The sequence below is a fragment of the Phaenicophaeus curvirostris genome, chromosome 17, assembly GCF_032191515.1.
Source record: "Phaenicophaeus curvirostris isolate KB17595 chromosome 17, BPBGC_Pcur_1.0, whole genome shotgun sequence".
Taxonomy (NCBI): Eukaryota; Metazoa; Chordata; class Aves; order Cuculiformes; family Cuculidae; genus Phaenicophaeus; species Phaenicophaeus curvirostris.
In genome coordinates, this window is record NC_091408.1 from 11,703,301 (window position 1) to 11,718,023 (window position 14,723).

At 43.5% G+C, this 14,723-nt stretch overlaps 1 protein-coding gene across 13 annotated transcripts in view; it reads right to left on the reverse strand.

The window, feature by feature from the left end:
- EP400 (E1A binding protein p400) overlaps positions 1-11,311 on the reverse strand; it is a 48,022-nt gene extending 36,711 nt beyond the window's left edge. For 11 of the 13 annotated variants that reach the window (XM_069870745.1, XM_069870738.1, XM_069870749.1 and 8 more), the window contains exons 1-6: positions 9,958-11,311; positions 3,791-3,878; positions 3,269-3,376; positions 2,198-2,577; positions 1,642-1,944; positions 475-660 (exon numbers count right to left, since the gene is read on the reverse strand). In XM_069870745.1, coding sequence (XP_069726846.1) covers positions 475-660; positions 1,642-1,944; positions 2,198-2,577; positions 3,269-3,376; positions 3,791-3,878; positions 9,958-11,280 — 2,388 coding nt within the window. In that variant the 5' untranslated portion in view covers positions 11,281-11,311. The remainder of the gene's footprint in view (positions 1-474; positions 661-1,641; positions 1,945-2,197; positions 2,578-3,268; positions 3,377-3,790; positions 3,879-9,957) is intronic. The other 2 variants (XM_069870747.1, XM_069870742.1) reach the window with 1 other exon arrangement.
- Positions 11,312-14,723: the final 3,412 nt, after the last annotated feature.

Sequence of the window (14,723 nt, forward strand, 5' to 3'; positions counted from 1 at the left end):
CGTTCCCACTGCTGTCCTTAGAACTCCACGGTCTCTCCTTCATCTTTTTCTGAGATTAAGAAAGAAGAATTAGACAGACCAACATACCCAACGGAAGTTATTTACAATATTCTATATTTACTTTTCATTGAGAGGGAATAATATTTGTGAAACAGGCACAATAGCCGCATTTTTTAAACCTGACACAGTCAACATTCTGACTGGGGCCCCTAAACAAGGTAATTCATTTCCAGAGGAATAAATTCCACAAAACCCAAAACTATTATTTGCATCCACGACCAGTACAATTATCTAGTCTGTTTCAAACACTAGAATATCCAAAGCTGACAACATGACTCCTCACTTAAGTTAAAAATCAGTGCCTTCTATTCCCATCACTTCTATCTTTATAAAAAGAATGTTTAAATTACTTTGCTACCAAGCTGGGTGATTCCAAGACCAACTGCTCTGAGTAAAAATGAGTTTTTCAAGTACCTTCTTAGCAGTTGCCATCTTCCACATTCTCTCTTGGGCAAAGTCAGTTGCCATCCACTGCATTTCTTCCAGCAAATAATCCCAGTGAGATTTTGGTCTTGGAGCCTCTTGGAGTTTAGGCAGTCGCCTCAGGGACCACAAGCCTTCCTTTCTCAGTTCTGCTATTCGCTGGTGGATTTGGTTTTCCTTAAAAAGAAGTACACAGAGTTACAAGGAAGCCAAACAGCAAAGAAAAATTGATTCACTTCACCCATTGACAGTAAAAAAAAGCTGCAACAGCATGACAGATGCATTACAAAAAACAAGTCTGAACACTGCATCAATGAAAAAAGTACCAGACTAAGTTCAACTTGTCCTAAAGAGAATTACAGTACTTCAGCTTGTATTGCAAGAAGTACTTTGTTAAATAACATCTGCTGATGTTTCACTGAGCAGCACAAAAAACGTTACCAGATACATGGAAACTGCAATCAAATAATCCTTTTTTTCATAAACTGAAACAGCAGATGTATTTATCCACAGAAGATAAATACATCTTTGTTATTAATACTGCTTGATTTTGTGAAAAAACAAGTTTTCTAGGATATTGCTGTTAAGTAAGCAAAACAACATCTCCTGTTAGCTATAAAAATAAATATGGTTGCAGTCACCTCAAATGAGTAGACAGAATCACAGTACAGTTTAGGTTAGAAGAGACCTTAAAGATCATCCAGTTCCAACACGTTCCATTAGATCAGGCTGCCCAAGGTCCATCCAACCTGGCCTTGAACACCTCCAGGGATGGGGCAGCCACAGCTGGCAACATGTGCCAGTGCCACACCACCCTCATCGTGAAGAAATTCCTCCTTCTGCCTAGTCTAAATCTGCCCCTCTACAGTTTATATCCATTGCCCCTTGTCCTACCACTATAATCCTTTGTGAACAGTCCCTGCCCAGCCTTCTTGTAGGCCCCTTGTAGAAAGAATGCAAAAACTATATGAAGACCAGTAACTCCTCTGAATGCCCATAAAAGCAAAATGGAATGTGTAAAGTAGACTAAAAAAAAAAAGCAAAACACCATCCCCTTCCAAAAATAGCCCATGTTTATAAAGCAAACACACTGTTCATGTCAATTACTATTTGCATGTTAACTGTTCAGAAGTTCCAGGATAACCCAAAAAATCTTACCAGCTTTACTTGCTCAGCAAGCTTGTCTTGAGAATTGTCCTGTGGTAATACTGCTGCATTCTGAGCTGGACTTTGTGTTTTAGGTGCTGCTGCTACTGCCAAGCCTGGGGGTTTTGATGCAATGGGAGACAGGGACTTGCTAGTTGCTGGAGAGGTCCTGTTTGTTTGTACTGGATATGCAGAAGGTGGTGGTGTGCCTGAGACAGTTGCTGGTGCAACAGATGAGGTAGGCGGTAGCGTGTTTGCCATAAGACGCTGAGAAGCCTGAGCAGGATCTCCAGATGGCCGTGTCAGAGCCACAGCCTGCCCAAGAAACATAATTGTTGGTGAGTTTAGGATTCAATACTGTCTTAGTCTACACTACAGCAGAACATAATGCCAACTTCAATTTAATTTAATAAAAAATTTGCCCCTGCATTTTTATAAGTAAAGGCTTTAAGTGCCCAGTGGAATTTGAAAAAATTACCATATTTCATTTTTTTTTAAGATGATAACATTCTTGAATTTTACTGGGCATTGGAAGAAACGTATTTTCACATCAATAAGGTTCACATACCTGTTGCTGTATTGTGGCTTGTGGCTGTGACACTTGGTTTGGTGTCTGTCCTTGCACATGGATTGGTGGTGGCACCTGCTGTTGAAGTGGTGCTGGAAGCGGAGCGGAAGTCAGAGGTACACTTTGAGACTGGATCTTCACTTGAATCTGAGGCTGAGCTGGAGATTCCACTATCTGCGGCTGCTGCTGTGAAAGCTGCAGCGCGGCTGGGAGAGACGTCATGGGGACATTTGCAGGTTGCAGCCTCCCTGGCAGCTGTGGTGGAGGCGTATGCAGGCTGGCTGCGTTCTGCACAGGAGGGCCCTTAGATGGGTCATACTGCTGTTGGCTCTGCTTCTGTCCAGTCAGCTGTACAGTTTGAGGAGTGGGAGGCATTCCACCTACAAAGCAAGAGGAAACACAGTACAGATTAAATTAAAACATCCAATGCTTTTTACTGATATAAAGAGGAAATGAACTGCAAATGGACTAAATTATTACTTACTTTGCCACAAGACACCATCACTTGAAAATACCACATCACAATCACAAAATAAATCACCATTACAATAAACAACAAATTACTTCATGCACTGGACTGCAACTAAAATTTGGAGCGCCGCAACTATAAAAAAATGCGTCATTATAGGACTGCTGAATTTCTTATACTTAAAAAGAAAAAGAAAGGACTTCTGAGCTAATGGAATTGAACCTAAAATGACAGCATCAAGCCTAAAAAATACTCAGTTCTTAGCATATATTCTAAAACTTGGCAAGATTAATGAATAACAATTTCTCATGATGTCGCAGATTAGGAGGTTTCCTTTTCATAAATCACTGGCTCAGTTCCAGAACTCTCAGATTAACCGTTTTGCATCAGCACCTGTGACGTTTTTCCATGCCCACATGCACCTTTGGAGCCCGTCACTCAGCTCCTTAAACAAACCAGGCATTGCATACCAAGTATTAATTTACATGGAGAAGTGTGTGGTGGGACTAGGATCTTGGAAGGCCTGAAGCCCAAGTTTCTAGTCCCATCACTAACATCTCCTTGTTAAATTAATGTGCAACTGGCATGTGGTGACACAGTACCTTGTGCCGTTGGCATTAGCTGTTGAAGAGGAACTCCTGAAGCCACACCCGGGTGCTGAAAAACCATCCCATGACGGCCCACTTCAATTCGTGGTCTCTTAGACGAATCTGTGATATTCAAATTCCATTTATGGCATGGTATAATGGAATGGGTTCAATTTCACACAGCAAACTACTACACATGATTCCAACATCAGCTCAGAAAGCTATGACTACTATACATGTGTAGCATTCATGAAGAACATGCTCTGAGGGCAGAGTCCCTCTAACTTCAAGTTGGCCATCTCCAATCTTCTTAGCCAGAACCATCAACCTAACAAGGTCTCCATGCCTGCTGAATCCAGTCCTATATATTGTGAGTGGAGCATGTTCTTCACACAGCACCATTCACAATAGATAGTCCTGAGGATCTGATAATTCCCGAGGTGAGGCAAAACTGTATTTCAAGAGTTACAGAACAGTGGGCTCCATTAACTCTTTGGGAAAAAAGAACCAAAGTGAAATTCTGCCTGCGGAACATACCTGCTGGTGCAAGTGCCTGCTGTCTCTTAAAAGCTTCGATTTCTATGGTGTTCACAGTCCCCGTTACTGGATTCCCTGTATGCGTTTGCTATTGGGAGAAGAAAAATTACAAAAGTTCAAGCTGTAGATCATCTAACACCAAGATGTGATTTACAAATAGATCTAAAAAGGCCAGCACAGAAAAAAAATCCTTCAGAACAGTCATACAATGAAGAACACAAGACTCACTCAATATCTGTTAAAGTTTTCACTGTTCATAATGCACAGACACTCTTTGTTGAGTTTCAACTTTGAAACATTAAGTAAATTTATGAAGTTGGTTATATATAATACATGTTTACATTCTTTTAAAGTGATATCAAACCCAGGAAAATGGGATATGTAAAAAACAATCTCGCCCAATACTTTTTTTAAATAAATGGAAGTGTTCATTAATGTATTACCCCTCATCATTTGCTTAATACTGCAATGAAATCAAAACGATGTATCCATATCGCATACAGCTGCAGTAAAAAGCTGACATGACGAAAATTAAACATTGTGACTTCATTACAGGATTAATTAGAAAGGAAATTCAATGAAGTAAGAGAATTTAAACATAAATTGTATTATAATTAAAAGATACAGAAGTAAGAAATGAAACTCAATGCATTTGTGAGAGTTAACCCTTTTCCCTGTGTGAAACATCAGTAACACACAAATTAACTCTCATCCTGAAGACAATTTAAGCTTACTTGAGTCTCCACCACAGCTGCTCTCAGGACAGAGCTCCATGACAGTAAGCCATAAAATATTGCAGGAAAAGACTCAGAACATGAAATCAAAGAATCTCAGCCAAGTTACACAAGTTCCAATTCCAGTTTTCCAGATGCTAGACTTGTATTTGTTTGCACATCTGGCAAAAGGAGTGACATGAAGAAACTCGAGGAGGAGAAACACAATATTGCCGTAAGGCCAATGTGACATTACAGCCCCTCAGAAATTATTAGACATTTTGTCTGAGCATAAACATCATACAACTATAAATTAACAAGCCTGGAAGAGCTCTATTGTGATAGTTAGATGCAAAAGAACTCACCAGGTTTGATTCAGCAAGTTGAGTTTAGATTCAGTAAGATTACAGTGCATGAAAACTTCATTTTAAAATTACTACAATTAATATTGGCAACAGTGACAGAGAATATAACCTAAGTAATCCTTCCAGCATCAAATTCAGGCAGGTTCACGTACAAGATTACTGAAGCAAATAGGCTTGGGTATATGATGATTCCATGCTCTTTGAGCAAGTAATGTCTGTCAGTGTTTGTGCAAGTCAAATTCCTTTCAGTCATATTTTAAATTCTCCTCAATATTTAGAGATGCTATACCCAATATTCTACTATGAAAGTTAATATGAGAAAAATAAGGGCTGCCTCAAGAAAGGTCCTCAGAGATTCTATCAGTAAATACAAACACGGACTTCATGAATGGCAGCCTCCATCTCCTAAAAATGAGTTAACATTCTCCAAGTGCAATTTTCTGATGGTGAGAGTCTCTGCCGTACCAATGTATGGTACAAATTTGCAAATGTTGTGAAAATTTACTACGACAACATGGCAAAGGTAACAATGTCCCAGAAGAATCTTCCACTTTATTCACCAGGCTTTTCTTCTCTGATTTTTAATAGAAATTCTACGAATGTAAATTGAGTCCAAGGAAGTAAACATCAGCCTATATTGAAATAAACCATAGCTGTCAAAACCCTGCATCTTCATTTAATAAACACAGCCAACATAACCTAAAATGGCTGGATTTCAAACACTCCTTTTTGAGCTGAATATATCCCCATGACATTCAGGTTCTGTGAATAGTTATGAATTAACAATAGTTATAAATTAATGATATTTAATTCATAGTTAATTCTTTGCTGCTATGAGGGCATTTGTGGCCACTCTAGCAATACAGTTATAGCTTTAAGGTGTGAATGCTGGTTTGAAGAATCACTGACTCATATTCATCCTAATGGTCACGGTTCACTGCCATCTCACACCCAATATGGATTAGGTTTTCAAATGTTTGTCTTCTCAGGAGGCAGACATGCAGTATATTTCAAGCCCAATAGGCAGGGTCTGGCAGAGCATCATACACTTAGGCATATATAGAATTTTCAACATAAGTCACAAAATCTTAATTTGTTCAATGCTACTGAAAAACAAGTTCAGCTTATGTTCTGTTTGCATCAGTCGCTTTCCAGGAGATCCATGTAAGAAAGTATGCTCTCCAAACTCTGCTTCAAATGCCATTTATTTCTCCTGCACTCTTACTCTGTGTGATTGCATACTTACAGTTCCAGGCTGCTCCTCTACTTCAGGATTTTGACTGACATTCCCTTAAAAGAATGCCTCCCAGCTGTCTGCATTATCACCGAGTAATAATAAGGCCAGACACTTCAAAGAGTGAAAATGTCATGTCTTTACAAATTGCAGTTATATACCTCTAATATTAGACTAAAACTGTCCTCACTTTTAATTAAAATAATGTAGTTCTCCTGAGGTCATGATTATGCAGCACGCCCACATCATTAGGAGCGCTGCACTTAAGGTACGCACGTTCTAATGGTGATGCCATTCAGAACACGTTACTTCTCCAGACACAGTTATACAAAGAACGACTGATGGAAGTAGATGATACTTTCCGTTAACAGTTTGTGCTAAAACGTATTATCACAATTACACATTTTTGTATGGTTTCAGCATGTACCTGCTAGTTTTTCTGAAATGGTATAATACCTTCAAAAGGGATAGCTGTAGCTATAGCTCAGTGATAACCCTAATCACTTTAACAAACAACCTAATATATTATCACATATTTCAAAGAGTAACGTGAAGCCTGACCATCTAAAGAGACTTACAAGACATGCCAGTATTGGCCATAACAAAGAGCTCTAGGTGCCAACTCCTCAGCTAGGGAACTGGTTTGTAAAGTATCAGAGAGCCCACCCTATCTGCTATGCACAAAAACACAGCCCATGTTACATCCCATTTAACTGTCCATTTTCCAAAACCTAGATGACGACAGGGCAGACTCAACAGCTTCCACGGTACAGCAGAGTCATTCACCCTGTAACATCTGCTGTTGTGGTGCACGCAGTCGAGCTAAAAGGTAAAGATTTTAGTTGCAGAGGAATTAGGGTGTATTACTTCTCAGGGTATATAAGTAATGACATCTGGTTGGTACAGATCTGAATGTAGCTGCAGAAACCCCTACTAGTCTGACTTTCAAAGTTGCATCATAACTGATCCACAGGTATTTTATCTGATGATCACATTTACTTCTTTACTTTGTTCAGTATTTCCTTGCGAGAAAAAAAAAAAAAAAAGAAAAAAGGAAAATGGAAAAACACATAAAAAAGGGCTTGTGTAATAAAAACAAGCACTTCAGTTTCTTCTTCACAACATTTATGGTAGAGCTAATGGAATGCAGTTAGTTATTTAAAAAAAAAAGCATTAGAGGTTACTATTGTTGTTTGAAACATAACAGTGGAGGCAAATCCAAAACCTTCTGTAGCCATACTCAAAACCTTTAATAGACAAGGGAAAAGGAAAAGAAATTTAGAAGAAATCCACAATTACAATGCCACAGACAAAGAATCCATATTATCACTAAGCAGAATGCACAAATGAACCAAATGCATTAGGAAAACAAAAGACAAACAAACCAAAGCGAAAACATTCAAGCTGAAAGTTGATGAAACAAGCCAGCAACCTGGAGACAAAGTTTTAACTTCCTCAAGGCTTCATTAATATTGATGCATTTGAAGATTGCAAAGTTTTTCTTTGTTTTGTTTGGATGATAAGCGATGGGCTTTTGGGAAAATTCTAATTCATCTAAGAAATATCAAATCTGAATGAAGAAAAAAAATCTGGTATGAAACTACATTTTAGAACCATTGAAAAGTACCTGAAATGGTTGCTGCTGGGATGAAAAAGCAGCAGAAACATTTGGAGGAAGCTGGGTTGCTATAGCGACAGGAGTACCAGTCTGCCCATCCTTTCCTGTCACAACCTTTACCTGAGAGAAATATTTTGGGAAAAAAAAAGAAGGGAGAATCATTTTCTTTTTAAAAGTTTTTCTTCTTTTTTTTTTGTTTTTGAACTGTTCAACACCCTCATTTGGTACTGACGGCACCTCACTGAAGAGGGGACTATAACGAAACCACCATCAGTACAGCTCAGCTTGAGCACAGGTCATTCTTGAAGAGTTCTGGCTCACTTTTAATAGCTGAACAGATTACAGCCTTGATTATTTATAGTGACTTTTCATCACCAGAAACCTTTTCTTAAATCCAGTTAACATAAAAGTGTGTTTTAAATTTAATGATTGCTGCTCCTAACAGACAACAAGTCAGCATGACAGACAGTTTGAACTTAAGAGAGCTTCAACATTTATTTAAGCAATGAGTACAGCCACCATTCGCTCTCCCCCTGAATTCCCCAAGTGATCAGCCTTTCCAGGCAAAGGATGAAGCGCATTGCTTTAGCAGAAAGTGATAAAGGGGAGCAAGGGGGAAATAAAAGAGAGGACAACAAAAAATACAAAGAAAGAACATACTCAAAAGATGTCTTAATCTTTCAGAAGGATTCACCATTTGAGAACACGTGAAGACTTTTGCTGTTGCATTTTGCAAAATTCTCCAGCAGTTAAATGGACAAGCGGCTTTCACAAACAAAAGACAATCCAGCACAAGGAGACAGTGAGGAACGGCAACCCCCCAAACCCAAAAGACCAAGGGGCAGGACCTCTACTGATGCAAACTGCACTAGTGCCACTGTACCTGCACAACTGACATCCACTAAAGATCCCTCAAAACGTGCACACTGCAGTTAAAAACACCCAGCATTTCAGCTGACAAACACGCAACCCAACAACACCACCTGAACAACTTGACAAAATACAAACCAGACGGAAATAAAAACACTAAATATCCATCATCAAAAATTACAATTACAGGCTAGCTCTCATGTTGCTATATCTAAAAACAATTCCTTGAAAATTATCTACAACCATCACAAGCAGAAATATATTTTTCTTCATCAAGAAATTTGGGCCACAACAGACCACAAAACAACAAACAAATTAAACCTCAACAGTTATACAGCCAAAATTTCCCATTAATTCCAACTGAAGATATGATCACTAATGACTGACGCCTAAGAGAGTCAGTTTTCACTGAAGACACTAATTTCTAACAGGTATTTCAAAGCAACAAGAGTTTCTTCACAAAGCAGGTTTGGTGTGGCTCTTTACAACTGGCAACTGTACACCCAAATACATTTTTACAACTTTTAAAAGGTATTTATGTGTGCCAAGAGAGACAGTGCCAGGCTGTGCAGGAGACAGGCGCTGCTCCAGCACCCACGGTGGTTGCTGCAGGCAGGAAGCTACATGGGTGAGTACAAACACGCAGGAAAAGTTGCAGGGCATCCATCCACAGCAAGCTTATCTCAAGTCCGTTGCAATTAATAAATAGTGAACTCAATCTAGCTAGTAATTTTAAACCTTTGCATAAATAACAAAATTAATTCATTAGTGCCCAGTCTCTAAATGTTGTTTGTTTAATCCTTTAGACAGCAAGACACGCACAGAGCTCTATGACAGCCTATGTAAGTGGATGCATCATTATGGGCCCATATACATTATGATTCACGTGTTCTCTCTGAATAATTAAATTGATTCTGGGTTTTTGTTGGCCACAGCAACATCTATGGTTAGAACTCATACAAGTCCAATAAAGGTTAACCTCTTAAAAAACTTTCTGTTCACTTTTTTTTTTGTATGAGTCAGCTGAGCGAAATTTAATCTGATTCCTGTTCACATTCATCCTGATAACTTAACAGAGCTTCCATACCAACATCATCTTGATCTGTGTGCTGGCTTAACTACCTGGGACAGCAAAAGCTCCTTTCACCTCTCTATTCTTTCCTTTTAAATACATACATCTAATGCATGCTCAAACTGACCTGGCAGAACCACAGTCTTTCAGACCAACTATTTAAAGAAAAATCATCATACTCCCTCAAGTAAACCTTATTTTTCAGGTACTGTCACATTCTCTAATGCTTCACAATCCAGGTGCCACAACTTCATCTAGAATTTTACTGCAAAACATTAACCAACGTTTTTCTTACCTCATCATTGATGACCTCAGATTGTTCTTCCTCTTCTTCCTCTTCCAGATCCAAGTCATTTTGCCTCAGGTATGCTTGCAGTGGAACACAATGTTTCTTCTTAAAAGCCAAAAAGTCCATCATATTCCCTTGAAGATGTTGCAGGAAAAACAGTTCAATCAAACATTCCTTAAAAGTTTCCTTAAGAATTTCCATCTGCTTGTGGTGATGATCCAAACATTGTTTTCTCATTTGAGCAGTCTCTTGGTTGGCAGGAGGAATCTCCTCCAGTTTTTTGGGTTGTTTTTTCACTGCTGCATTCACTGTAGGAGTAAGAGGAAGACTGGACAGCCCTTGTGGTACAGTGGCCCGTGAAGGACTCGTGGGAGGAGGTGGTGATGTCATTCCAAATGCACTGGCTCCTCCAACTCCTGCTATCAACCCACCTGAAGTCCTGTCATATCCAATGGGCCTACCCAGCTGCTGTCCCTGAAGCACTTGCTGCTGCTGCTGCATAAGTTGCCCTTGGATAATATTGCTGATTTGGGGTGGCAAGCTGGTCGTTGTAATATGGCCCGGGCTAGTCAACGATTGCATATTTGCTCCACTGGCTACAGGACTTTGTGGACCAAGATGATGAATCGTGCCACCAGACTGCGAATGAGGCTGTGAAAGCCTGCGTTCCCTCACCGTAGCAGGTGTCCCAGAAGATGGAAGCTGTACTTGCGCCGCAGCTCCTTGAGCAATCTGCGCAATTCCTGGTCCTTCTTGATACACAAAGTGTCCACCATTTGAAGGACTCAAGCTGATTTGTCTCACAAGCACACTGGCATCTACAAATCCTCTGGTAGGACTCTGGCTGCACATTCCCAAGCCAGGGCCTGGAGTGCCTGCCCGAACACTCGGTAGCGTTTGCACTGGCACAGGGTTAGGCTGTGTGGGGCTTTGAGACTGAACTTGTTGAGGCAGCGGTGATGTAACTTGAATATACGATGGGGATCCATGCTCAAACCGCCGCTGCTGAGGACTGAACTGGAAACTCGGTGACGTTGGGTTTGGAATCGGCAATGGGGTAAGCGTTATCTGCTGGTTTCCTGAAGCCACTGGTCCAACATTTTGCAGAGTGATGTTCACATTCTGCCCAGCTACTGGACTCCGACTCATTATAAACTGCTGTATTTGGTAACTGGGGGACTGGGGTGCAGATGGACTTGCAGAAGGTGCAAACGAAGCTGCAGGGGACTGGGGTAGATTTGCCTGTTGCTCTTCTCCCTCACTGCCCGTGAAGGACCTGGACCTCTGGAGCTGGCGCTGGGCATTCTGAGGACCATTACCATGGTGCATTCTCACTGTTCTAGGTTTCTTATGGTGTAGTCTAAAGAAATACATAAAAACAGAAATTCAGGGAAGGTAAAAGTATTTCTACAAGTGCAACTATTCAGTCACTATTCAAAAGACTACCTTACAGTAAGAACCATACTGTAAAAGGCATCCTTTCTTTGCAGTTACTTAAAATGTTTTATGTCAGCAGCCAAATTATGTGGAATACTTTTCATCACAAAAACTAACTTAAATCCCTCACACATTTCTTTATCTAACTAACTACCACTCAAGAGTTTACAAATGATGCATTCCTCTTCATTAGTGAGAATATCTTCAAATAATTTAAAAAAAAACTTTTTCCCCTTCTGCGGAACTTGGAGAATCAACAGTCTCCAATATCAGAAGTATCTATGTTTTTTTGGGGTTCATTATTCCCAGTGGTTCAGTGCTTTCAAGACTTAATGTGATGTTCTCCAAAACACAACAGTTGCTTAAAATGTGCATTAGTTATTTTCAACAATAACTAAAAAAAAAATCATAAAAAAGAGACAAAGTATTCAGCTTTATTGTTGTGGTTACAGAAGAGAAAGCACATAATGAAAAAAATGGGTAGGGACTTTTTACAAAGGCTTGCAGTGATAGAACTAGTGGCAATGGGTATAAACTAGAGAGGGGCAGATTTAGACTAGACATAAGGAGGAATTTCTTCACCATGAGAATGGTGAGGCACCGGCCCACGTTGCCCAGGGAAGCTGTGGCTGCCCCATCCCTGGACGTGTTCAAGGCCAGGTTGGATGGGCCTTGGGCAGCCTGATCCAGTGGGACGTGTCCCTGCCCATGGCAGGGGTCGAACTGGATCATCTTTATGGTCCCTTCAACCTGAACTACTCTATGACTCTATCTAGATGCTTGAAAGTTTTGCACCTGATGCTTAATTCCGTCTTCTGTCCTCCAGAACACTAATCCATTAAAGAGGTGAAAATTAATCAAAACTGAATTTAATTTAAAAACCCGTTTATTTACTCAATCTACCCAGAAACACAAAAACATTGTGGGTCTGTATTCCAATCATTGACAAAAACAAATCCCGCTGACAAGCACTGACAGGCAGATTCAGAGAGCCTGCCTTGGACGTGAAACAGCGGCAGAAGAAAAGCGAAACACGATTTCACTTTTTCCAAGATCTCTCTCACGGTTTGAAAAACAGCAGTTTCAGTTTGGGTAGTTTTAGCCTAAGACAGCTACAAGTAGGCGCCTTTGCTCCTAACTCTCAGGCTGGCTACAAGCAGTACGAGGCAGCAGCCGCGGAAAGAGCGGGATGCAGGCGCTGGCTCGGGCAGGGAAGCAACACACGGCTCCTTCGCTTTCCCATCCCGGGCTCCCTGCCCCAGCCCTGGGGATGGAGACATCCCCCTCCTCGCCCCTCTGACGCGGAGCAGCGGCCGGAGAGGAGCTGCTGGAGAGCAGGGAGGCAGCTCGGAGCGTGCCCCGCAGCGGCACCGCACCCCAGGCAGAGCGGGAAGGGACAAACCCGCCCTGCTGCTTCCAGGCGGCTCCGCCACGAGAGCCGAAACGCCGCGACTCCTTCGCGGCACCGGCGCCAATTAAGATCCCCGCGACAGCACCAGCCGCCGGGGTTGATCCCGCTAATCGCCTGCAGCTCGCCGCCAGCCACGGCCCGAGCGAAAAGGCTCCAATAACGCGCAGAAAAGGAGCCGCCGCCGCCCCTCGCCCGCCCGGGGACTCGGGGCCGCCTTTGTGTGCGCGAACGGCCCGGGCCGAGCGCCCGACCCCCGGCCCCCGCGCCGGGCCTGCGAGACTGCGGGAGGCAGCGCGTCGCGGTCCCCTCAGGCCCCACTTACCGCGGCCGGACTTGCTATTCGCTGCCGGCGGGACGCGGGGTGTGTGGGGGGGGTGGGGGGCGGCCGGAGCGGCGGGGCCGGAGGGGACGGACCGCGCCTCCCGCGCCCCGCGCCGCACCGCGCACGCGCCGCGCCTGCGCACCGCCCACCGCCTACTGCGCAAGCGCAGCGCGCCCCGGCTCCCTCCGCCCGCCCAGCCTGCGCGCCGGCCCCGTCCAGCGCGCATGCGCGACGCGCCTCCGCGTCTCCCGCCCGCCGCGCGTGCGCAAAGCACCTCCGCGCCCTCCGAGCCTGCGTGCCGCCCCCACCAACTGCGCATGCGCAAGCGCCTACGCAATCCCCCCGCCTGCCGCGCGTGCGCACTGCGCCCCGTGCCGCTGTCCACTGCGCATGCGTGTCTCGCGCCTCCCATCCGGGCCCCTCTGAAGCGCATCCGCCACGCGCCCCGCGCCTTCTCTCGGCCCCCGACACCTGCCGCGCATGCGCACCAGGCCCTCCGCCAGCCGCGCACGCGCCTCTGTTCCCCTGTGCGCATGCGCTACGCGCCCCGTACCTCTGCCCACGGCGCATGCGAAAGGCGCCTCTCCGGCACACACCCCCACACCCCGGCAATGTGTGCTCGCAGCCCAGAAACCAACCACACCCTGGGCTGCATCAAAAGCAGCGTAGCCAGCAGGGTGAGGGAGGGGGTTCTGCCCCTCTATTTCTGTCCTGTGAGACCTCATCTGGAGTCCTGTGTCCAGTTCTGGAATCCCCAGGGATTCCATATCCAAGGATATGGAACTGTTGGAATGGGCCCAGAGGAGACTACAAGGAGCAAGGGCTGGAGCACCTCCAGTATGGGGACAGGCTGAGAAAGTTGGGGTTGTTGAGCCTGGAGAAGAGAAGGCTCCAAGGAGACCTTATAGCGACCTTCCAGTACCTGAAGGGGCTACAAGAAGGCTGGGGAGGGACTGTTTACAAAGCCTTGTGGTGATAGGATGAGGGGCAATGGGTATAAACTGGAGAGGAGCAGATTTAGACTAGACGTAAGGAGGAATTTCTTCACCATGAGGGTGGTGAGGCCCTGGCCCAGGTTGCCCAGGGAAGCTGTGGCTGCCCCATCCCTGGAGGATCCAACCAAGGCCAGGTTGGATGGGGCTTGGGCAGCCTGATCTAGTGGAATGTCCCTGCCCATGAAGGGATGATCTTTAAGGTCCCTTCCAACCCAAGCTATTCCATGATACAATTAAGCCAACAGACTTCCCAATCCTTAAATGTGTCAGTACAGGAGCAGATCTATCCACAAGCTCAGATACTTCCAGGGACTGTTTCAGTATTTAAGTTTGCACCAAAGTGTTTCGTGTAAACTGAGCAGAAATAAAGTGTTTCATGAAAGCCATTTGATTTGTATTTGATATTTCAAGTATTTCTGAAGTTTTACAAAAAACATTGGAAACCATCCTACCTGATCCACAACGCTATCCAGGTGCTCTAACTGTGAAGGAACCATTGCATCTCTTGAAGAATACAGCTCTGAATCTGTCATCTCTTACCTCAGATCGTGTCTCTTCCGTACACTTTCTGCAATCCTGATTTCCATGTTTGGAGCAAGTTACCTTA